This window comes from Tenrec ecaudatus, chromosome 2 (assembly GCF_050624435.1).
Source record: "Tenrec ecaudatus isolate mTenEca1 chromosome 2, mTenEca1.hap1, whole genome shotgun sequence".
Classification (NCBI taxonomy): Eukaryota; Metazoa; Chordata; class Mammalia; order Afrosoricida; family Tenrecidae; genus Tenrec; species Tenrec ecaudatus.
Window position 1 is genome coordinate 117,489,353 of NC_134531.1, and position 26,299 is coordinate 117,515,651.

The window sequence follows — 26,299 nt, forward strand, 5'->3', positions numbered from 1 at the left end:
AGATACAAAATAACTAAAAGCAAATACTGAGCAGAGGTCATGGCGACAATTTTGGGGATGCTCAAGGCATTTTGCTTCTTAACTTTCTAAGGAAATTTTACACTACACTGCATATGAACCTTATTTGTTTTACTCACAGAGAAGTATTAGTAACAAATATTATCTCTATGGTCTAAGTGGCCACAAACTACCAATTATGTGTTGCTTGCAAAAGGAATTCATCATCATATACATTAAGATAACACCATTCAAGTATCTGGGGTTAATAAAAATACACTTATATTTGGTGCAAATTTAATTTTATTAAACCTTACAATGAATGTTGTGGCATTATCATTTTCCATTGTGTGACAATTCATTGGCTGGCATCTGAATACAGTACTTCTTTTTTAAATACACAATGGGAACTGACAAAGGGAGAGAAACTAGCTTTTAGTGATATATGAGGGCAAAAACAAAAGGAAAAAAGATAACCAATTCATTTCAGTTTCCTTAGTATCTAATGCTAGAATGGTTAAAGTTTAAGCATAATGCTGCTGTTACAGTGTACAAGAATATGGTTATTATCTCACCTGGCCCACAAAAGTCTCAGAAAATAAATCACAAGGATTATTATATTTGTAAAATCAGCCTAAAGTTTCTGCTGGGCAATGATTTAAAAGAGCTACTTTTCAAATATATTCTCAACATTTTTTCCAAATCACAGTACATGGGGAGGGATTTCTAAAATATTACACATATTAAAATATCACTTTACTGGTGAGCAACTGCTTAACTTCAAAATCATAAAGGGCATTAAATTATCTTTCGCCTGATATGGGCTTATATCCCTGTCAGATTTATAGATTAGAAAATGAACATTTTAAAATCTACAATCTTTACAAAGTAGACTGGCATCCAATCTGATTGAAATGACCCCCCCCCTTTTTTTAACCTGAAAATGTCAACAGTGGAAGATTTAATATTCCGTAGGTCTCGAAAGAGCATTTTTTGTGGACAAGTACTCACAACTTACAGAACAACTCGTCAACACCATGCTACAGTTTACACTTTGACACAAATCAGAACGATTAACTCAGTATTAAATTTACTCATCTGTGGTTTAAAAAAATAACACAATTTAAAGTCTTTTATTCAGTCTCACAATAATTTTGAGAATACTTTCTGAGGAAGGCTTTATCAGTGTCTGAGGTCACATTTATTAACCAATCTCCATTACAATAAGATTATAGGCAATTTTGAGCTGTTAAACTAACTTAATTTTCAGGAACTTCCCGTGGCATTTGAAGAAATGGCAAAGCGAGAAGTGAGAATTATATCCTGACATAAGGCATTTCAGTTATCTAAATTGAAGAACAGGTTTAAGTTATCAATTTTTAGTGATGGCACACCGCTATCTAAAGAAACCCTTATTTTATACTAGAGCTGCACAAATCAAGTTCACCTGCAAAAGAGCATGAGGAGGGCCTTACTTCAAGAGCATGTAACCCCTCCCTCTACTTCCTCCGCCAAAATGGAACAAATATCAAATCACTCAAAAGCTCAACTGCTCATCATTTACCCCATAATCATTATTTTTAGTTTTGAAAAAGTAGCTTGTGCATATATTTCATATACGACAGGTTAGAGCAAGTGATTTAAAAATATTGATGTTTGATTTCTAGAATATTCCTAAATCACAAATTATTCTTAATATATATGACAGCTCAGATATTTCATCAAGTATGCCCACAGTACATAAGATATTGAAATTTCTTCATTAAAAGATTGGTGAGTAAGTTATACTCAGTCCATCTTTTTCAATGGGGAAATTAAATTTACAACCTAGTAAAATGGGTAAGGATGGTGTTTAAAAGAAATTAAACCTCAATTGTTGAACGCAAAAGTGTGTTCTGTTATTTACTTACTACTCTTCATTACAAGTTATTTTAATTGAATAAAAATGAAGATAACGCTAACATGACTATTTGCAATGATGACTCCTTAAATATCATTAAATCAACCCTCAAAATAAAATGTCAACACAAAAGCCCAAGTGATCCAGCTCATTAAACTCACAGGTAAACTGAATTTATCTTAAATCGATATGAAGCTTTTTATTCAGAACAACTTCATTAAGACATTTGCAGGGCAAATATGCCTTCAAAAATCTTAATTCTGAATAACAATAAAGTGCTGAATGATAATTACCTGAATCTTTTTAGTACTTTTCACTTAAGTTAAAAGAGCCCTTTCTGTGGCATTAGCAAAGCTGTTAAAAAGTTTTTTTTTAAAAAAAGCTAACTTTCAGTGAGGGAAAAGGAGGCAGTGCAACCTTTGTGTTGAACTATGGTGACAAATAATTGAGACCAAAGTAATTCATGCAAGTTATTTTTTAAAAGTATACTTAAGCTTGAAGAAAGAAAGCACACTGTTACTGACCTTTGATACTATGGCAGTAGATTGCGTACTAAAATACTTTTAATTATCCTAGATCTGATTTGGCAAGCATCATGCCACTGACATGCTTTAGCTCTTTTTGTAACTAAAAGTGATTTGCAGCTTATTACTGAGTATTCAATGTGACTCATAAAGCTGTGAGATAACAGTTTGCGATTAACTTTAAGCAAATTCTCTACACCTAATCACACCATCAGCACAAGCAGGACAATGCTGGAGCAGCATGAAAGGTGGGTCACTTCTACAGGCTCTTCCTGTGGCTGCATGATATTTTAAGATGGCAGACCTAAATTTCAACTGGTTTAATGACTTAGAATAGATTTGTTTCCCAATTTTAGCACACAATAATTTCTGTGGATCAGAGAAAGAAACTCAGATGTGAAGAAAAAACTGTTGAGCTCAGATAGCTAACCTGTAGCTCTAAAAAGTATCATGCTATAGAGAACTTTCATGAAATGAGCTTTGTGAGAAACTTAGAAACAAAATAAAACAAAAAATAACAGTGTTTTGAGTTGTTGACTAACTGCTGCATAGAAAATATGCTAACATACAACAGTCAAGTTTAAGCCGGTGCATAGAGAAGATAAAGCACTTATGGTAACTGCAAATGGTAACAAGTCCGTTAAGTTTGTACAACCTAGCAAAGGTCCATAAGGGGAAAACACTGTTAAGTAGAAATGATTCCACAAAAATAGAAACAGGAGCAAAGCCTGGAGAAGGAAGCAGGGGGGAAAAAGATCTTTGCTCATATAAAATCCATGACCAGTAAAGTATAAAGACATCACTAAAAACAGTTAACTCAGTCCCAAAGACCCAAAAGCAAATAACACCAGAATGGATAAGCCTTTGGCAAACAATTTTAGAAATTTGAATATGGAATAACATTTCTCAATAATTCACAAACAATATATTATATGGCATATTTATATTAAATACTGGGAAACCAATTCTGTAAGTTTGATGCTTATACTGCTTTAGCCAATGACAGCACAATGATATCAAGCTAAATGAATGCTGGTGGTATCACAACAGTGCTCATTTATGAAACAACTGTTCCCAATGCGTGCCTTAACGGTGCTAAAATACAGTCATTTTACCACTTATCATCTATGAAGTGAGACAAAGGTTTCTAACTTTTCTGGGATGTGCCCTTTATAATATATTCTATGATTCACTATGACCCGCGCAGCAAGACACTGCAATGTGGTATGATTTATGGGCTGGATCAAATTTTTAGCTATTTCCTTCTCATCCAATAAGTCACTAGCAGTTTGTTTGTGCAAGTTTGTGGCATCAAAATGTGCACCTGATTTAATCAGAAGATTCATGATGTCTGGGTGGTTGTTCAGAGCAGCAATATGTAGCGGACTGTTGTCATCGGAGTCTCTGACGTTCACATCAGCACCACATTCTATCAGTATCGCAGTAACTTGCAGAGATGGGAATTTGCAAACAGGGTACCGCCCTACACACGTAGTATTCTTGTCCACAGCCAGATGAAGAGGGCTAAAGTTATTCTTACCCCTCGGGTGCAGCTTCAGAAACCTGTATATTGTCTGCTTTTTGAAATGGTCCTGTTCTACAGTACAAGGAACTTTTTCTAACAAGCAAATTAAGTGTAAAATGATGGAGAGCGCCTTATTTAACTGTAAAGGGTCAGCTGGACACTGTGTTTGCTTGATAGCTCGCTCTATTTCAAGGACGCTTTTGCCCAGTATTCCCATAAGATCGTCAAACGTAACAGTAGTGCCTAGCAGGCCTTTAGCCCTGTCCTGTAGCATGAAAGAGAACAGTTCTGCAAACGACAATAAGCTACTGGCAGTCATTGGACTTAGAGGGTCCAAATTGTTCTGCTGCATATCCAAAGCATATTTCCATAGGTTGATGCATCTTTTGAAATTTCCAGAGTCTGCGTAGACAGCGCCTCTATACCGAATATAGTAAGAGGTATCAGGGTGAGAAGGACCAAGAATACGTTCTCTAATCAATAGTGCTTGCATTCTCATCTCATCAGGATCAGCAATAAGGCCTTCTAGTTCTTCTGCGCTGTTTACCTCCTTGGCATAATCGTAAGCCATTATTAATGTCTGTGGTACCGGTTTGCTAATTATATTAGTCCTATCACTGTACCTCATGTTCATTGCTTTTTTCCAGTATTTCAAAGCTCCAAGCAGATCTCTTTTTTTGTCTACAAATGTAGCTCCCAGTAGCTCTAGAGCATTAATACGTTCTGTCTTACTAGTCTGTGCATGGTGTGTCAGAAAATCCACAATGTTTGTGTGACCAGTCACACTTGCTGAGAGAAGGGGAGTCATTCCATAGCCATCCTTTTCCATCTTGGCACAATACATAAGAAGCATCTTCATTATATCCAAACTTCCAGATTCTGCGCAATCATGCAATGCAGTATTGCCTTAAGGAGAAGGGGAAAAAAGTAACAAATGTTTACAGAGACCAGGATATAAAATAATACATAAATGTACTTCAGTATCTAAAAAAAATTGGCAACTCTAGGCCACTCTTAAGTAGCACACACTTTAATTTGATAACAAGGGAGACAAACTAATCACACACAGTCAAAGGTTCAAACCTACTAGCTGCTCCACAGGAGAACTGTGAGGCTGTCTGCTCCGGAAAAGATGCAGTCTTGGAAACCCTATATAATGTTTCTATGAGCTTAAATTGACTTGATGGCTTTGAGTTTTAGAATGAATATTGACACAGTGCAGAGGTTAAGGAAATTACTTATTATACTTGAATAAATGAAATGGTTAAATTAGGTATCAAAGATTATCCAAAGTCACCAGATCAAACTCAAAATTAATCTATGACAAATCCCTATCTGTCATTAGAGCTTTAAATTGGAGAACTTACAGTTAATAAAATGAAATTAACCAGCTAATTCCTTTTGATGGCAATCACTTAGCTTTTTTTTTTTAACAATTTATTAGGGGCTCATACAATTCTTATCACAGTTCATACATATACATACATCAATTGTATAAAGCTCATCTGTACAGTCTTTGCCCTAATAATTTTTTTCTCCTCTTTTCTTTTTTTACATTTTATTAGGGACTCATACAACTCTTATCACCATCCATACATATACATACATCAATTGTATAAAGCACATCCATACATTCCCTGCCCCAATCATTCTCAAGGCATTTGCTCTCCACTTAAGCCCCTCAGGTCCTTTTTTTTTTCCCCTCCCTCCCCTTTCCCCCCTCCCTCATGTGCCCTTGGTAATTTATACCTCGTTATTTTGTCATATCTTGCCCTATCTGGAGTCTCCCTTCCCCCCTTCTCTGCTGTCCCTCTCCCAGGGAAGAGGTCACATGTGGATCCTTGTAATCAGTTCCCCCTTTCCAACCCACTCACCCTTCACTCTCCCAGCATCGTCCCTCACACCCTTGGTCCTGAAGGTATCATCCACCCTGGATTCCCTGTACCTCCAGCCCTCATATGTACCAGTGTACAGCCTCTGTCCTATCCAGCCCTGCAAGGTAGAATTCGGATCATGGTAGTTGGGGGGAGGAAGCATCCAGGATCTGGGGGAAAGCTGTGTTCTTCATCGGTACTACCTCGCACCCTAATTAACCCATCTCCTCTCCTAAACGCCTCTATGAGGGGATCTCCAGTGGCCGACACTTGGGCCTTGGGTCTCCACTCTGCACTTCCCCCTTCATTTGATATGATATACACATATATACACATACATACACACACTTATATCATTGTTGTTTTTTTTTTTTTGCATGATGCCTTATACCTGGTCCCTTGGCACCTCGTGATCGCACTGGCCGGTGTGCTTCTTCCATGTGGGCTTTTTTGCTTCTGAGCTAGATGGCCGCTTGTTCACCTTCAAGCCTTTAAGACCCCAGACACTATCTCTTTTGATAGCCGGGCACCATCAGCTTTCTTCACCACATTTACTTGTTCACCCACTTTGGCTCCAACCGTTGTGTCGGGAGAGTGAGCATCATAGAGTTCCAATTTAATAAAAGAAGGTATTCATGCATAGAGGGAGTGTTTGAGTAGAGGCCCAAGGTCCTTCCGCCACCTTAATACTTGACCTATAAATATAGACACATAGATCTATTTCCCCATCCTCCTATATATATTTGCATGTACATGTCTTTGTCTAGACCTCCATGAATGCCCTTTGACTCCTAGCTCTTTCTTCCATCTCCCTTGACTTTCCTCCTGCCCTACTACCATGCTTCTTTGCCACCTGGGCTAGAGTATACCTCTTCTCTAAGCAACCTTACCCTTGATCATTTCCCACCATGCCTGCCACTCCCCCTTCTCTACCATTTGGGGTCCCATGTTTTTCCCTTGTCCCTGGGTTTGTTATCACCACTTCCTTACTCCCCCTACCCCCCCACCCCAAGTCCCCTCGGAACTGTCGGTCCCGTTGTTTTTCCTCCAGATAGTTCATCCAGCCTGTCCTATTCAGACAGACCTGTGGAGTCACTAACATGCACGAAAACAAGACAGAGGAAAACAAAGCAACAGTATACAACCAGACAACAAAACAACAAAAACAAACCACTGACAAAGAACAGAACAAAACAGTTCACAAGAGAAAAGCTTGTAGTTAGTTCAGGGGATCGTTTGCTGGCCCTTAGGAGCGTTTTCCAGTCCAGTCTGTTGGGGCACCACGCCCTGGCCCCAAAGTCCACTTTCAGCATTCTCTGGGGACCTTGCCACTCCATTTCCTTGCTGTTCCGCTGCACTCCCCCAGTGATTTGCCTCGGTGTGGTGGGATCAGGTCAGGTGCAATTCCCACACTGTGTCTCCGGTGCTGTCCCCTGTATCGCCCTTAGTCACTGAGGGGCATCATGTCTCCACTTAGCTTTTTAAAAATATATGGATTACACACTTAAAAACAAGGGATCTAGTCTAAAATGCATAAACCAAAACCCAAACTCACTGCCACCAAGTCCATTCTGACTGAGTAACCTTATATAAGGTTTCTAAGACTATATCTTTATGGGAGCAGACAATTTGAATCACTGTTTTTGCCAAACCAACAGCATTACCAGAGCTCCTTTGCTCTCTTGTCTCTCTCTCTCTCTTCTATCCCATAAATGCTGACTCACAACAACACACTGGATTTCCGAGACTGTAACTATTTACGGAGTAGAAAGTCCAGTCTTTCCCTCCCAGAGTTGTTGGTAGTTTTCGAACTGCCAACCATGCAGATGGTAGTCCAACACATAAAGACCTCCCTTTCCTATAATACATAAGATCTTATAATTTTATTCTAATAGTAGGCTGAATTTTGTTTTCAGTATTTCTTATTGCAAAGAAATTTTATTTTAGCCAGAATTCTCAAAAAGTATTTTCCTCAAAAAGCTCCATAAGAAAAATAGGTCCACTGAAAGCTAAAAAACATGTGGGTGGTTCAATGTGAACTTTAAAAGGAGACATCTGAAGCTTCCTTTCATAATGGAGAATTTCCCATTATAATTTAATATTTAAAACATTCTTTTTCGATGTACTAAACGCTCCAACATGTCCTGTTCTTCCCACACAAGGATAAATTGATGCATTTGTAAAAGCCTGTACAAAGCACATAAGACATTACAACTGTCTAGGTTTTTGTATTTTTATTACCTAAGTTTAATGATAAACATTTTGCTAACTAACAAAATAGTGGTTATCATGCAGTCCTCTGATAGTTATATACCTAGTGTTTTCTGAAATTTTCAATACAGCATCATTTTAAACATGTGTGCAGAAAAGAGTTAACATGGCAGATTAAGATTGCTTGCAAGATTGGTCTTTAGCTAGCATCTGAGAATTTTCCATGACGACAGCAAAAGACTTCCTAATTGATAACGAATGGCTCAGTCCCCTTCCATAATCTGTAGTAGAAATAGTAAAATGTCTGCTGAACCTCGGCTTTCCTCCTGGGAATATGGAACATCAAATATATGTTAGGCAGGTTTTTCTTGCTAGGGAAGAGTTGTACCTTCGTACGGGGCGGGGGGGGGGGGGAAGCTTAAGGAAGCTGGCTCATGAATCCTCTCCAGACTACACTTAAACATTTTCCTTTTATGACCCAGCCGTGTATTCTCATAATATTGCTGTCATAAGTCCCTTCTGGAAGTACAACTATATGCTGAGCATCTCCAATCACAGGGCTGGCCCTGAAGGTACCTGTGATAGTTAGAGTGCCTTGTCAACCTGAAGGTATAGAAATGAAGGGGTGGAATTGAACCTGCCGGAGCCTTGGGATGCTTCCACTGCTGTCAGATTCACAAGACTCTCTGCACCCACCAGCCCATGACCTTCCTGCATTCGGCATCATTGCTTGTGGCTGCGTGGGTCCGAAGAGGAATTTGTGGACTAGTATCAAATTTATGAACTTGATCCGGACTGGGATGAGATGTTTTCCTGATATTTAACTATTTCTTGATATAAAATTCTCTCCTACACATATGAGTGTCTCTGGATTTGTTTCTCTAGTAAACCCGGCTTAACACAGCCCCCAACACAGTATGTGCACCAGAGAGTGATTTAAATCTGAACACAAACCATAAATAAGAATAATCCAAAGTTACTATACATTAGGACTTTAATCCCTATTCAACTTTATCCTGGTTAGTCTTTCATGGTAACTACAATGACGACATAATTACTCTGGATATGTTTATTTTGGTCTAAGAGTTCAATGATTCTTACTGGAATTCGTGTCCAATGGGATTTTCCAGTACTGTGTCAAGTATTCAAGTACTACCACTTGTTCAAAAGACTTGTTTAAGTCCTACCACTTATTCAAAATTGAAGCTAAATACTTTACAGAGATAAATCTGAATAAAAAGGTAATTTAGATAGGATTTTCCATTCAAAGTAATACATCAACAGTAAGAATGCAACAAAGCTAGCTTTTTTCATTAATAAAGGTCCATACTGAAAAAAAAATACAGAATATCTACATTTTGAGGACAGATACTTTTCAAAAGTAGTGGACCTAAACAACAAAAATATTAAAGAAGACTTCACATCTGGTAATACAGTAGTAAAATAACAACATTTAAAAAGAAAAACATGCTTGGCCTTTACTCTATTTTTCCTCCAAATCAGAGAAAATGTGATAAGAAGGGGTCAATGAACAAAAAAAGAAAACTAGAAAAGTAAAGCCCAGGACTCAAGGTAGCTTCTGACAAACAAGCTCTAATAATTCTGAGAGAGGCAACTGAGACACCGAGCAGAGCTCCTGACAGTTTTGCACTGCTGGGAAAGACTACCACAAACAGCGAAGGGGACTTTGAAAACCCCACACTTTGGGTAAGGTGAACTGTAAATAGACCAGAAAACAGTTCTAACATCCAACAAAAAGAAACAGACACTGATAGAAAAGTCCTACAGGGGATCCAGACAGCAAACTTCTCCTCAAGGACAACAGAAGTCAGAAGATAATGGAATGTTATCTTTAGCGCATAAAGGAATTAACTGCCAACTTAAGACGTCTGAACCTGCATAAAGAATAAATGTGAAGTAAAACAGAATCCATATGGAAGTCTGGAGATGTGAATATAAACATCAACAAAATGGATAAATGTGTAGGTAAAGCTACATAAATATTGATTTTAAAAGTACAATTCACATGTGGTTTGAAATGTGTATATTTCAAGATGTAAAACACCCAACAGCAATAGCATAAAAGCTATCTAAAATGTGTGGAAAACCATGGATATTACTATGAAGACTAAGGTGTGCCTGATCAAAGGCATGTTACTTCATATACATGTGAAAAGTTGGCCAGTAAATAAAGAATTGATGTTTTTGAATTCTGGTGCTGGCAAAGACTATTGAAAGTACCAAGGACTGCCTAAAGGTCAAACATCTGTCGTAGAAGAAGTACAGCCAGAGTGTTCCTTGGAGGCAAGGATGGCGAGATTTCATTTCATGTTCTTTGGATCTGTTGTCAGGAGAGACCAATCGGTGGAAAAAGCCATTATGCTTGCTAAAATGGAGGGGCAGAGCAAAAGATAGAGGCCCTCAAAATGATGGACTGACACAGTGGCTTCAACAATGGACTCAAACAAAAAAACAATTGTGAGGACGGCAGTGCTTCACTCTATTGCGCGGCATTGGAACCAACTTGATGGTACCTAACAATAACAACAACAAAGTGTTCTAGAATCTTTGCGTTGTCCATCAAGAGGTAAAAATAGAAATTTATGTTAGCCTTTGAGGCTGTCTGCTCCCCTAAAGATTTACAAAGCCTCAGAAACCCCTATATTGAGTTGCTATGAGTTAGGATTTATTTGATAGTAGTGGAAAAGAGGTTGGGGGCACATAGGAGGAGAAGAGGAATCTTATGTGTGACAAATTTTAGTCATTTTAACCAAAAAAAATTTTTCCTTGTTAAAAGCTTGTAACAAAATTAGGGCAGAGATATACATTTTCACTTCTACAGAAAAAGCTGATCCTAAGAAGTTCCAGAAGACAAGACATTGCGTTTGGGATTCAGGTCCATTTGTCACCTGGAGAAAGGGCTATGCATCTATGTTTTTGCAGAATAAAACTGATGGACTCCCCCTTAGGCGGACACAACCACTTTTGGAGAAAGATGAATGACAAAAAAGGAAGAAACTCCAAAATCTTAACCTTGATTCTGTTTCCAGGTTGCTGACACCCCAAAGAGAGATGCTGTTTGCTTATGTTTTCAGAGGCAAAGGAGATAGGTGGATTTCTCTTCAGCCAGCAAGGCGCCCAGAAGAAAGGAGGGAAGCTGATGTATGACTTGACCCTGTCCGGCTTACTGAAGTTATCCAAAATGTCAAGAAGACCTTGCAGATTCCTGAGACTGGCTATCGCTGACTGCTGAGATATTTCTTCCATTGCTGACACTGTCTAAGGGACACTCTGGGAGTCTATCATAACTGAACATTTTATACAATAGTGACTGGACTATTACTACAGATTATTCTTTTGCTGAAAGATGAAGATTTTGGACTTGTCAATTAATGCTATAATGTAATTGGAATGCAACTGATTTCATATAACCCCTTACCCATACAATAAGATACTGCATGATTGGGATTTGATTAGGAGACATTTGCAAGGGTTTAAGGGAAACATTTCATTAGATGTGATTCAGCTAAAAGAATATTTTCTATATATCCAAGGGTGGATTTAAGGCATTCCACTAGCTGAGGTATTTAAACAAATGGTGGATGGCATAGAAAGAGGCTGGATCCCACATGCTTGGGTGAAAAGCATTTCACATAGTTTAAATTCCAGTCTGACTGTGTTGTTTATCATCATAATTGTGATGCCTGCAGTCTTGTATAGCTTCTATAGGAAGCTAAGAGATATGAAGAGAGACCGTGTTGCCTCCGTAGCACTATTAAATCTTAAACATAATGCAGAAGGAGGAAATGTGGGATATGGGATACTAGCACTGAGGGAAATAGAACTGAGACTTATTCCCTGACTGGTACGGAGGGAATCTGGGAGACTAGTATTCCATAGCAGGAAGACCGCCACTCTGGTAGTTGGAGTTACAGTCCGGGTACGTTTTCCTGCAGTAGTCTATCATTTCCACAGTTTCTCCCCTTAGGCTGTGCTGCTTTAAAGTGAACAAATGGTTGATTCTATCTCCCTAAAAAAGCAGGCAATCCTATTGGTTTTATTTCTTCCCGCTGGCATCCAATCCCTCTCATACCTTCCTCCAATAGCAGATGAGCATAGGGGGACTTTATCCTGGATTCATAAACCTGAATTTTTGGTTATATTAATTTGGTCATTAAATTTGCCTTAATACCTTTCAATGTATAGAAATAACCATGTGGCCCAAGTGACTCTTTTGAATTTTATATATAAAACAAAAGGGGGAATTGTGGGAAACAGAAGGATTTCTCCCAAGTCGTCTCCCCAAAATATATGTTAGACTTAGGACACTGCTTGCATCTAATGGTAAATGATCTTCAAGTTACCTCCCTGAAGGCAGTCAGCTGCCAGACTTCGGTCTGGTCCCAACACAGATAGGGCCCGCTCCCTGCTGTTAAAGACAATGGGCTACTTCTCCCTAAAGGCTTTCGGCCATCAGTCTGGTCACTGTAGATGAGGTTTACACCCTACTGATAATGGTTTCTATAGTGAGTCAGAGAACAGGTCAAACCTGCTCAGTGACATTCAAAGTTAGGCCTCCATCCTGAATCTAGGGCACGCCCATCTTGTCACATGTATACACCCTTATTCCCTCCTCTTCCTATAGCATATAAGCCCCTAGATCACTCGCCTCCCATTACTGTATGACCTATACCACAACCCCTTCCTGTGACATATGTCTTTACCTGTAATTAGTGGGCTTGCACACCCCCAAAGATATATAAGCCTTGGTTAGCAATAAAGAGCTCTCCTTGACTCCCCCTTCCTCTCCCTGTCCATCTTCCCCTCCCCCTCTCTCCTGCCTTCTGGTCTTTCCACCTGGACCAAGTGAGGCTGAGGTGAGCATGCTACCATGAAATGTGTCTGACTCCATTATTTCAATCTCTCTTTTATTGCTCATGCTCTCTATGACTTTATTATAATCTTTATATATATTTTAACCGTACAGTTGCACCTATCAAACCTGCAATTAGTTGTGGGGGGCTGGCCTTTCCCCCACAGAAAATACTTTTTAAAATAGTCAAGTTTATGTCTCAGTGAGTTGCAGGAGATTCTGATGCATGCTGAAAAGGTTTACAAACATTATGCTGAGTAAATTTAGTCCCACAAAAAATGTATATGATCCTACATACATGAACTATCTATAATAAACTATAGAGAGACCAAGTTTATCAGTAGTTAACAGGGGAAGACAAGGAGGGGGAATGGAGGGCCAATGCTTATTTGAAACTAAGCTTCTACACTGGGAGATAGAAAAAAATAATGAAAACATTAATATCAAACTATATATATAAAGAATATTGAAATGGCAAATGTTTTCTTATATATTTACAGAAGCAGGAGACGCTATAGAGAGAAAAACAATTAACCTCTTTAAACCACCTAATAACTGTGCAAGGTAGAGAAGGTAAATCTATAAATGAAAAACAGAGAATGCTGTGCAGTGAATAGAAAAATCAGTGTGTGGGGTATTAAAGGCTTGTCTTAAAATAAACAATCTAAGTGCGTAGTCAGCTAAGCACACTATGCTGTATGAGCCAAAGATTATAAGTAATAAAATCTAAACTCTGAGGAGGGAACGATACCAGAGCCTAAATACTAAATATCCAGTTTGTGGAGCATTATGGATGAGAGTGGAAGCCCAACATCCACTTACAGGGATCCTCCGTGGAATGACTCTCTGGTGAATCCCTAGTAATCATAATCTAGGAATGTGAAGAGCCTCAACATCAAACAAGTGGGTTTTAGTAGCTGTAGTTAGGCTGGAATGTAACATCTTGTCATGAGAGCTCCCTTTTAAGCCATTTTAAATTTATCCTGTTGTTATTGTTGGTTTTTTAAAAGATTTCCTACTTTTCTACTGAGTTTTTTCTGTCACTGTGGGACATTTTTGGCCTCTTCTCTGGACCCTGCATTTGGCTTACCCTTGCCTGACCTTCAGATTTTGGAATGGCCAGAGCCTACCACCTGTGAGACAATTACTCAGTTTTGAGTTTCTGTGGGACACAGCAGCAATTCATAAAACACAGGAACATGAGGGAATATACTCAAGGGGGGAGGGGTCGGCGATGGGATGGGGGGGTGGAGCTGAATAGCATCATGGAAGAGTTGGACTTTTGTGGTATCATTAATCCCCAAATCCTGGGACTAGTGTGGCATTAATTCTTCTAAAAGAGATTATTACCACAATATGACTCCCACATCTGAACACCAAAATTTGACATTCATATAATTTTCATGTACCACAAAATATTCCTTTGATTTTTTTCACAACCATTAAAAATACATAAAAATCTATTCTTAGTTAGCTCTCAGGCAATATAAAACTTAGGGCAGGGTAGATTTGGCCCCTGGCATCATAGCTTCCCATCCCTGTTTTAACCCAAAAGGTATGATCAATACCTTCCATTCATAAGGTGGGGATTCTGCTTAAGCTTCACACTATTCTCTCCTAAGACTCCCTCCACCCAACACCAGTAACAGCCCTCTTCCACTTCCATGCGTCTGCTCCTGAAGTTCATGCAAGGCCCTCTTCATTACCTTTTCAACTACTTGCTGCCCCTCATATTTCACCTAAAAACTTGACAGCTCAAAGAGATCATCTCACAGGCACATCCTACCAATTTGTCATTTAAAAAATATCTGACGTATAACTTATCTGGTATGTATGCAGTCATATAATATCTAATAGTATATATAATGCCTTACAAAGTCCCAAGAGGGTAACATTACTGATTCACAAATAGTTTCTCACCTAAATTGCACATTTATAAAGTGCATGGATATTATATTCCTGTTGCATCCCAGATAAAACTACCACAGGGCTGACGACAAAGACACTTCTCAAATATTTAATACTGATGTCACCGAAAAAGATTCAAACTTAGCTTCTGAGAAAAGAATATTTTCCAAAGAGTAAACTCTTAGAAGGAGAGGATCTTCTTAATCACTATAATATGCCAATATAAACACCATATTGAAATGCCCTGGAAGGTCTTTTAAAAAAAATTTATTTTTAAATTATAGATTGGAATAGTACCTTAAGTTTGAAAATCTGAGATTAAAAAAAAAGGGAAAATCGTTATTTAAAATTAATGATTTGTGTCATTTCTCTAGGTTTATTATATGTATGTTTTGACAGTACATAAACCACTTCTTCCTATTTTTCATCTATTTCTTAGTCATTTTGTCATGTAGTTAACTATAGTCCATAACCATTCAATGGTGAAGAGGGGGCCATAATTTATACATAAAATATGCCATAATTTACACAAGTGCTTCCCTGTTGATGGATGTGTGCACTGCTTCAAAACAGTCACGATTATAATTAATGCCTAAGAAATTGTTAAGGGTCAGACAGCAGACCAATGATTGCAGGGCCTGGGAGACTGACTGCAAAGGGGTCATCAGCTCTTAGGGCTGATGAAGCTGCGCTCTCTCTACTGTGACAGTGATTAAATTATAGTATATATTTGTTAAAACTCAGAATTGTCCACTATAAAACTGGATTTTATTGCATGTAAATTTTACCTAAAAAAACAAGTAACAAAAAATTAATGCCTAATTTAAAATGGAATCACAAATGTCTAAATGGCTTAAATAGCTATCTTCAATATACTTCCAATGGGATTTCCCCCCTTCTTTGAAGTTCCATTTTTATAGTATCTCTTCTAGTACTGAGAAGAATTTTCTTATTGTAACATATTACTTTGAATCCTAGTTAGAACATTTTCTCATGTCTGTTTACAAATCTTAATTTCTTTTGTGATCTTTCTACTTATGGAACAGTTCTGGGTTTAAACTAAGTTTCCATGTTAAAATACAATAGAAAAATACTCAATTGTCTGTTATATATGTTTTAAGTATTCAATGTAATTTTTTTTTCAATGTAATTTCTTTTTTTTTTTTAAACATTTTATTAGGGGCTCATACAACTCTTATCACAATCTACACATATACATACATCAATTGTATAAAGCACATCTGTACTCAATGTAATTTCTTATGAAGAATTATCATGTCACATTTAAGAACCAGGGTACTATTATGTTCTTGTGCCTACTTCCAAAATAACCATACCTGATTTTGCTGAATGACTTCAAGGATTTAAACTTTTAATATATAACAATATCTGTGAAGGTCACTCTTCTAAAAGAGTGTGAGTCTCCACCTCGTGGTATCTTATTTTCTGTCCTCAGAATGAGCAAGACAATGAAAAAGTAAACAGAACATAAAACAAAAAGTGTAAGTACTACCACACATCCTAGATAGAATGAAGGCTGATCAGCACTGAACTATAATAAATTTACTTTTAACTAAGGAAAACAGACAGAAAAAAGATAAATACCACACATATAGTTCTCAATGTTTGATTAAGAAAAGGTTCATCTGGAAAAATAATTTTCTGGCACTAAATTCATAATGAAAAAAAAAGTAAGAAAACAATTCTCATATTTCTCCCTCAGTCTTCTGTTTGGCACCAGTTCATAAAGGTGCCTCAGAAAAGGGCCTGGTGAGCTGCTTCTGGAAAAGACCATCACCAAGAACCCGAGGGAGATAGCTGCACGCGGCGTGTATGGGGTCACCAGTAACAGGACAAACTTGATAAAATGAGCTACTGCTGCCAAGGAGATTCCAACTCACAGCGACCCTTTCAAGGCTTCTGAAGCTGTAAATCTTTAGACACAGAGCAGCTGATGATTTGAACTGTTGACCCTGAAGGTAGTGTCCCATGACATACCCACAGGCTCCTTAAAAAGGGCTAGAAAGACAGTTATGAAGGATATTGAAAAAACACTAGCTAGTTCCCTTGCTCAGATTATTTTCCCATCTCCATGTATAGTCTATCAACAAAGATATTGAAAGACAGAAATTCAGTCTGTCTCTCTCTCTCTCTCTCACACACACACACACACACACACACACACGATGGAGGGAGTCAGAAAGAATCAAAGACAAATTATGCCTAAACTACTGTGTGTTCTCTCTCTCCTACCTTGTGTTAGGCAAAGAGCTAGAAGCCTAAAGAAATTTAGCAACACAATTCCTTGAGCTCATGACAAAAATATCTTCATCTGTACAGGAAAGATAAATTCGTAAAATTCAAAAGAACTGCCACCTTGGGTTTCTTTATAGGAGTAAAAAGCCTCATCTTTCTCCCATGAAGCAGCTGAACACACAACATCACTGCAGGGGAAGTGAACTATTTAATATGCCTCTTCTAGCCTTTCTTTAACTCCCACCAAACGAGCTTTTCCAGCAGGTAGGGCAAGATACTGCTAAGAGTCACCTGTAAGTAATTGCAAACAGGATTTCCTGGAGTGCCATCCTGCTATGTATAAAATGAGACCACTGAAAAAGCAGGAAGAGGGACTGAATTACTAGCAAGCACCAGGAGTGGGACGAGTATTCTTGAACCCAAGATTCCTACAGAGTATACCACCTGGATCCAGAGGGCAGCTATAACATCAGAGGAGCATCAGCAAAACCAGAAGCCAGAACAGAATAGAGTGGTGGACTTCACAACTCAGAGCAAATACTGCTAAGTGCTTTTAAGCGAGAGGCTGGCACACAGAGTCAAGTACCGCTGAGCATTTAATTGTGGAAGCTGGGCTTGCTGAGGCAAGGAAGCAGAGCTGAGTCCCTTCTGGTTGAGGCTTACTGCAGGGGAAGCCTCTGGGCAGTTAATTTAAAGACCTAAGTTTCCTGACCCACGGAGTTGAGCTGAATCCAGTTTCCAATTCTCCAATTCCAAATAAGGCTGACGGCAGAGTGATCCGCCCCGGAGGGCATTTATTAGCAGACCCGAGAGAATTCTGTGACATGTTCTGATAAACAACTCAACCCTGAGCATTTCTCACTGGGAATTAAAATTACCTTTAATCATGAATTTTATCTGTGAGTTCTGTGTAGCCACTACAATGGATATTAGAACCCAGAGAATAAAAAAAATTAAAAACAACATTAAGACATCCAAATTACCAGAGCTCCTAAAAGTCAATCTGCATAAAAAGTCCATCGAAACTCTAAAAAAAAAAGCCTACATTATAGTTCAGACTTCATTACAAATTCCCTTTCCTGGTCATTCACAGATACCTATTCAATTATTGCCCTTCCCACAGGGAGGGGAAAAAAGAGGAAGAAAGGTCTGGGTCAGATTTGCATCCATGTAGCTTTAGCCAGGCCTTCCACACCTATTCCGCGGCTACATCAAACCCACTGGGTTCTCGCAGCCACCTGACAGAACAGAAAACTGCCCCATGGGGTTTCTGAAGTCACAGTCTTTATGGAAGCGGACTGCCCATCTTTCTCCAAGAGGCCTCCTTCAGTGAAGGGCTACAGAGACCCAAATAACATTAAGTAAAACATAACCTTGGTCTTACACTCACATTGCTGCCACCAACAACTCAGAAGAGGTTCAGGAGACTCATTCACACCAACCAAGTCAGTCCCGAGAAAGGATTAGTCTCCAAGGATGACCACTTGGGTATTTCCCTAATGAACTTTATTAACTTCTCCAACTAGGACAATCCACACCGTAGGATGCAAAGTGGGCCAGAAGATACACGTGGCAAAAGAAAAAGCCTGGGACAAGGTGCAAGGGCAACTGGATGAGTTGATATTAAAATGTTAATGAATTTTAATAGGATATTTTAACCTTATTTTAAAGTAAATATAAATATGCTATAAAGTAGAATGAAATTTTAAGTCTCTCCCTTCTACTCTTCTCTACAAATAGGTGTGTTCAGGTAACTAAGAGCTAAGGGCTATTATGAGTCAAGAAGAATATCGGAACTTCAGTTTCCAATTCTCAGACAACACACTGAAATAACCTATAAACCATGACAGCAGTCATGATCTTAACACCAAAAGCCCTTAATTGGGACAGTTTTCTTAGTTGAGATTCTTTTGCATTTACAGTGGGAGAAAATAGGATTTTTTTTTTCTTTAAAAACATTTCCTTACCAGGATATATGGGGCTTGCTTTAAACTCACCCAAACCAACCTCACTGCCATCAAGTTGATGCTGACTCATAGCAACCCTACAGGTCAGGTTAGAATTGCCCCTGTGGGTTTCAAAGACTGTAACTCTTTATAGGAATAGAAAGTCTCATCAGCCCTCTTACTCCTGCACAGGGCTTGTGGTTTTGAGCAGCCCAATGCATAACCACTATGCCACCAGGCTCCCCTACATCAAAAAATAAGAATGAGAAAGAAAAATATATTTTTTAAGACTCTGGCAATTGTGGATAATTGTTGAAGCAAGGTATTGGGCATAAAGTTACAAAATTGGCAAAATAAAGTCAACCAACTGCCTAAACTAGTTTTTCCTTAAATCCTTCCAATCAAAGTTGGATCTGTTACATACTTACCTGATTCCCTCCCTTTTCTCAATCTTACCTTTCAGATTCAATTTTGCTAATTACTTAGTTACTTTAAGTCTTCTACATACACTTAGGTCTAAGAAAAGGACGAAAAGACATAGTTCTTGTCATCAAAGAGCTTGCAAACTTTCCTCTCTTAAATTTAGCACATTCGTTCAACAAATTGCCAAATGCCCATTATGAGACAATTATTCTTCCCAATGTATGAAATACAAGCACCAGGTCACTTGCCTCAAAGAACTTATATTATGGAAGAAAGATGGTTTCTCTACAAAAATCCCAGATCTCTTTGGGAAAACTTTCACTGCTTACCACTGCATAAAGAATAAATCAAGCTCCTTTCCCTGGAGCCTAATATCCTTCATATCTAGCCCTGGGTGTCCTTGGGTCCAAGTACGCCTATTTTCCAATTGTGTACATTTGAAACTGTTCCTCGTGCGAGCCTATCTTTGTGCCTTTCTATATGACATTTCTTGTGTCTGCCAAATGAAATCCCTTCTACAGCTCTGAATGCCAGTGATCTTTCAAATGTCCAGCTCAAGTTCCACTTTCTCCATGAAGCATTCCTTGTCGGTGTATACTTTGCCTCAAAAACCCTGCAGCACTGGCTGTTTCTACACTGTTGTTCCTTTTGCAGTTAATAAAAGTGACATCTTACATCTTCTCTTGGTCTCCACAATGTCCAATAAATGCCTTGCCTACACAAAGTACATGTACAAACATCTCACTCCCAATTTATTTAATTACCTTTGGTTTCTCTCCAGTAACTGCCCAACCAGGGGCAACAGAGTCATAGAGGCCAGCCTCCAATCCTAACGTAGAGCTGAGTTGGTGTCACCGCCATTAAGTTGATTCCAACTCATAGTGACGCTATAGGACAGAGAATTGGCCCTGTGGGTTTCCAAGATTGCAACTTTTCATGGGAGCAGAAAGTCCATCTTTCTCCTATGGAATGCTGGTGGTTTTGAACTGTGGACTTTGAGGTTCACAGTCAAATGCCACCAGTGCGCCTTGAGTTGATGTGTAGTACTAGTTAATCTGCAGTATAGAATCAAGCATTTTAGGTGCTTACTTCCTGGAAAAGCTGAGTGGAAAAGCACAACTGAAGATTTAATTTACCTCACTAGAGATCTGCAAAGCTGTATTCTGAGCCCTCAGAAAGAAGAGAAGAAAGCTCAACGTTAGAATAAGTTATATTTTCATTTCAAGCCAAAGAAGATTAGCCATGAAGTGCTTGATGATCATTATGATAGTTTTGAGAGGGGCTTGCCTAGTCACTTCTAGTTTGAGGTCTTAGGTCTTAAAAAGGAACTAATGTTTCTCAAAAATCAATTACTGTATGACATAATAAACTGTAGAAGTATTCCTAAGTACTTCATAGATTCCCCCCTTTTTGAATGTGATGCAAAAAGAAGGAACATTCTGTCTCTTCATACAGTGTGTTGGCTGGGGATAATGTATTTCCAAATATGTAACACTGAGAAAATGCTCTTAGGTTTACCCTGGTGTGGTTTAAGTATCTGCTTATGAACCTGTCTCTAGGTTCAAGCCATGAGCTCCTCAAGAGCAAGTAATCAAGGACTGGCTATCTTGTCTTACTCATCTGTGTCTGTCCTAAGTCTAGCCTGGCACATGGAAGCACTCAATAAATGCTCTCTTGAATGAATGAAGAAACTTCACCTTAGGTTATAGCACATTCAAAATAGTCTTTTAAAACATCCTGGAGGGGAAAAAAGAGGACTTGATGCAAAGGGCTTAAGTGGAGAGCAAATGATTTGAAAATGATGAGGGCAAAGCATGTACAGATGTGCTTTATACAATTGATGTATGTATGGATTGTGATAAGAGTTGTATGAGTCCCTAATAAAATGTTAACAAAAATTTTTTTAAATGATGATGGCAACATATGTACAAATGTGTTTGATACAACTGATGTATGGATTTTTATAAGAGCTGTAAGAGCCCCCAATAAAATGATTTATTAATTAAAAAAACATAATGGAAAGAAATTAAAACCATATGTATTTTAAGTTTAAGCAGGACAATCACAATCTTTGGACACTTTCCGCCAGAACCATTTCCTAAGGCTGACACAGATTTCAAAAAAAGTTCACCCCTGGAGCTTTGTTGTTTTCCCAGTCTTTTCAACTTCTCAATTCTAACGGAGCCTGCCGGGCTGCTATCCCAGTCTCTGCTCCAGTGGCCCTGTCTCAGTTTCAAGGGTTTGTGTCCATATTGAAACCCAGAGTTAGTGAATTATTAATTATCAAAAAGTGAAAGCTTTAGTATCAGAGTGAGGAAATGGGGGCATGTATGCCTCAATTGTCCCAACAATTCATTAAGAATCACCGTCAAAATTAAAGGTACTAAATAAAAACACTACATGAACATATATAAAGTTGAGGCTACCTGAAACGAAGTTTGGGGATGAATTTGTTTCCCCATGTTACATGCATTTGTTTGTTTGTTTTAAGGCATAAATATTAGACATTGATACTGCACCCAAAAAAGGGGGGGTGGGGCGGGGGGCACGGACTAAGATTCAGCAAGGCATTTGGCCAAAAGTGCATCACACCTTCACACACAAGGTTGAGTCAATGGTGATAAAGGGAGTATTTTGATGAAACAGCTCAGTTTAACAGAGAAAAATGCTGACAAAAAAATGACGTCTACAGCATCTAGTTCTCAAATATCCTGTATCTCTCCTTAAGTGCAGAAAGCAGCTTTGAAAAGCATAAGGAAAATTATACCAGTATTCATTTCTACAATGACATAAAACTCTAGAACATAACCCATCTGACTTTAATATATGAAATTATCAGCCAAAGGTGAGCCCAATGAATTAAAAAAAGGATTCTTTTCATACCTGTTAACCTTTTCTTTTAGTTAGGATTACAGAGCAAACTGAAGAGTAACGTGGTCACTTTAATTTGTTCTCCCTAAAATGAACATACTTTAAAAGAATGGTGATGGTTTAAAAAAATTTTTTGTTAAACCATGCCATCCTTTCAACCAAGAATCAACCTTTAAACTAGAAAGGAATGAAGCACATGTAACAAAGGTGTGCAGAGAAACTTTTATCAAACTGGAAAACCAAAAGCAACAAAAAACTCCATCAAACAGAAGAGCTTGCAGCTATTGAAATGAAGGAGCTACCCAAGGTAACATTTAATAACCTTTTAAAAATGGTTATAGAATAATTCTCATATATTCAAATAAAAGCGCATACATATGCCTGCATGCAAATTTCAAAAATATCTCTAAGGGCTGATATTTTATGGGATTTTTACATTTCCTCTGGAAAATTTTTTTTACAGATAATCATGAGCTGGTATTGTTTTAAAAACAAACTTCTTTTTAAAGTTTAAATTATAGACTATGTGATGATGTCTGCATTCAGTAATACAGACACTATATAGTTATACCGTGCCACAACTGGGTGGTTTAACCTATCAGAAAGGCAATTTAACACTATCATAATTATAAATCCACATTCACTTTGATTCAGCAATTCCACTCCATTTATGCTAGTGATTATACTTGTGTGCAAGATCATTCACAGTGGCACTGTACCAGATGTGACCTCAATGTGTATCAGTAGGGACTAGGTGAATCAATGATCTACATGCATACAATGAAATACTGTGCAGTCATTAAACAGAATGAATTAGTTATAGGTTGGTGCTGAATGACATACAAGGTAAATTAAAGTAAGGTTAAAAATAAAGACACTGAACACCATGGATCAACCAACAGTGAAGGTGGAGGAGGGGGAGGACACACAGACATACAAACTATTTATATAGATTCTCTCTGGAAGGATATATATAAATCTGCACATAGGAGTAGTGATTGCATCAGTGGGTTTGTAGTCTAGAAATCCGGAGTAACCTGACTTCTTTTTCATTGCAAACATTGTAAACCAATTTGTGTGACTGTGATTTTTCACCACATGACTCCTCTACTTTAAATTTTAATCAGTTTTTAAAATCAGCACGTGAATTAATTTGCTGGGACCTAAACACATTTATCACAGAAAAATACGTTCCCAAGTGTCAAAATGATGCTCTCACAAAACAACTATTTTTGAAAGTTTTAAAAATTCTAAACTATCATTTGCTACTCTAAATGTATTCTAATCCATGTAAATTACACGCCATCTTAAACTTAAGCTCTTTTTCAGGACAAATTCACTTTTGTTAGTCTATCCTAGTTGGGCATCTCATTATTTAAGTTTTCTTTGCCACATATGAAATGTGGAATACAGGAGCAGATTTTTCTCCTCTTCCATTTAAATTAATCCTTTCAGGTCAGTTTAGCCTAGCCCTCCCTGACACAATTAACAACCGAAGCGCCAATTTAGGACACGCATTAAGATGACTCACTAAAAAGAAGAGTTTAGACCACAAAGCAGTTCCAAAAATTAAATGAAAACTAAGAAAAAAACTCTTATATGCTGTTTAACATAAGGAGATCTTTTAGCACACTTGTTCAATGACTATTAAATATGAGATAAGCGCTCAATGAGGTCCTTGTGGAAGGGATATCTTGTTAAAAGAGACCTGTCAAAGTCCATGTCAGCCTGAGGAGTGCACATACATTTTACATCAAACTTCCTGGAAATAAGCAGTAGAAACAACAAAAGATGCTGAACTCACCTTTAACACTTTTCCGATTAACATCTGCCCCCTTTTCAAGTAAATACTGAGCAATCTCTTTATGTCCTTTGTAACATGAAATCATCAAGCATGTATGCCCGTGTCGGTTCGAGACTTCCAAGTCAGCTTTGTGTTCTACAAGGTACTTCACGATTTCCAGGTGGCCATCAAAGCAGGCAGCCCGAAGCGGAGTGGAATTGGTCAAAGTCGTGTTGTTGACAGATGCGCCATGATTCAACAAAGACTGGACCACCTTCAGATGCCCAGCTGCAGAAGCGGCCCATAAAGGGGGCGCCCCCTCAATGGTTTCGCCATCAAAATTCACCGAGCCCCCGACTTCGATGGAGGCGCTGCACTGCTCTAGAAGGAACTCCACCATGTCCAGGTGCCCATACCTGGCTGCCATCAGCAGCGGCGTGGCCCCATTAGTTTTCTCCGAGATCAGGGAGGAAACCTCCTCTTTGGACTTGCTGGCCAACAACTTTGTGAGGAGCCGGAGTTTACCATCCCGAGCTGCGTTAAAGACGGCTGTCTTTAGATCCATTTATGTCCAGTTGAGAGGCTGCGCTTTATTATCCCGCAAAGCCAAGCTCTATCGACACGGGGGGGCAGGCGTTATAGGCACCGAAGTTCAGTGTTAATCACTACACCCGGGCACGGATCTAAACCCGCGGAGAAGGTGTCCTGTCCGACCGACTTCCAACATCTGACAACCAGAGCAGCAAACTAGAGGCGAGGGAGGGAAAAAGTAATTTGTAGTTCCGATAGGTAAACGCACAAGCACTATTCTATCCTAATCCCTACTCCTGCCGGGGGTGGGGGGTGGGGGGTGGTCAGGGCAAACACAGAGATCCAGTGTCTCGGTGGGATGCAGCCTCTTCCTCGTGTAAGGAATACTTAAACACGGGCAAGCGGGCTCCGGGCCGCCTCCCGCTCCAGGCGGCCAAGCTTTGTTCCGTTCTGCCCAGCACATGCCCGGGGAGCACAGGCGAGGGGCAGGAGGCGCGGGTTCACCCAGGGCGCCCTGCTCGCATCTGCAGAGGAGAGCGTGCCAAGGGCGCGCGGCTGAAGGCCTCACGGGGGCCGGGGCAGGTTTCGAGAAGGAACAAAACGGCCAGCCACGCTAGCAAACCCCGGCCGGCCAAAAAGCCAAAACTCGCCCCCGAACGCCGGTCTTCGTTGAGAAGGACTCGCGGCTTCCTTCCAGGAAATCCGGCTGCCTTGTAGACAGTCACTTCGCCCGCCCCATTTTGATCTCCCCCGAGGACGGCTCCGGCTCTCCAGAGCCCAGGGCCCGCACCTACACCCCCTTCACTTCTGCCTCCTCCTCACGCGCCAGCCCTGCCTCACGCTCCTGGGCCGCCCACCAACCTGCCCGCCCGGCCGGCCGGCCCACCAGTCTACGGCTTCCAATCTGCTGCCCGCCTGCCGCTCCCAGGGCTCCCGTCCTTCCCGCCCGGGCCTCTCCGCGGCGACTCAGGCCGCGGCCTGGGCAGGCCGCCGCCACTACCTGCCCGAGAGCCGGTCCTCACGCCGCCGCCGGCTGGTCGGGCCCTTCAAATCGAAACCGTTGTCCTCGGCGCCGCCCGGGCAGCCCCGCTCCGCCTGCGGCCGCGCTGCTCCTCCATACCCCGCACCCCACAGGAATGAGGCCGGCCGCGCCGCTCGCCCCGCCCCGCCCAGCCGCGCCGCGACGCCTCCCGCCCTGCCCGTCGGCTCCGGCTGCAGCGGCTGCAGCGGCGGCCGCGGCGAATGGTGTGATGGGCTGCGGGCCGTGGGCCGGACCAGCCTGAGCACTGCCTCACATTACCGACGCGGCTGCCGCGCCATTGGGCTGGTGGAGGGCGGCGGCCACCGCGAGCAACCGCCTAGGGGCGGGGCGGGGAGGGGCGGGGCGGGGCGGCGCAGTGGGGGCGGAGCCGCGAGCTCCGTGGAGTACGCGCCTGCGTGAGGTGCCGGGGCGGAGTCTAGGCGTGGCGAGGGGGCGGGGCCGGGCCAGAACATCGCGGCTCAGGCTCTTTTTAGGATTATTTGTAGCTGTCCCCCAAAACCCCCCAGAAAGGGAGCGATCATTAATACACTCTCACACGATCACTGCCAGATTAGCTCCTCTCCTTTCCTGCAGTGGCTTTTGGATTACGCCAAGCACATAATTAGGCTCTTTTATAAAGCTACACAAATAAAATA

General features: G+C 40.1%; 1 protein-coding gene across 1 annotated transcript; it reads right to left on the bottom strand.

Annotated features, from left to right (window-relative positions):
- Positions 1-271: 271 nt before the first annotated feature.
- On the bottom strand, positions 272-25,780 carry FEM1C (fem-1 homolog C). The gene is made up of 3 exons (XM_075541407.1): positions 25,623-25,780; positions 24,113-24,838; positions 272-4,852 (listed from the first exon to the last, which is right to left on the bottom strand). The coding sequence occupies exons 2-3, from the start codon at positions 24,654-24,656 to the stop codon at positions 3,543-3,545; spliced, it is 1,854 nt and encodes a 617-aa protein (XP_075397522.1). The 5' UTR covers positions 24,657-24,838; positions 25,623-25,780; the 3' UTR covers positions 272-3,542.
- Positions 25,781-26,299: the final 519 nt, after the last annotated feature.

What these genes read in the sequence shown, in the direction of transcription:
- FEM1C (XM_075541407.1), bottom strand. Translation starts at nt 24,656, where the DNA reads ATGGATCTAAAGACAGCCGTCTTTAACGCAGCTCGGGATGGTAAACTC. An exon ending in TAATCGGAAAAGTGTTAAAG is followed by an intron (nt 4,853 to 24,112) that starts GTGAGTTCAGCA and finishes CTTCTCCTTAAG; the next exon opens with GCAATACTGCATTGCATGAT.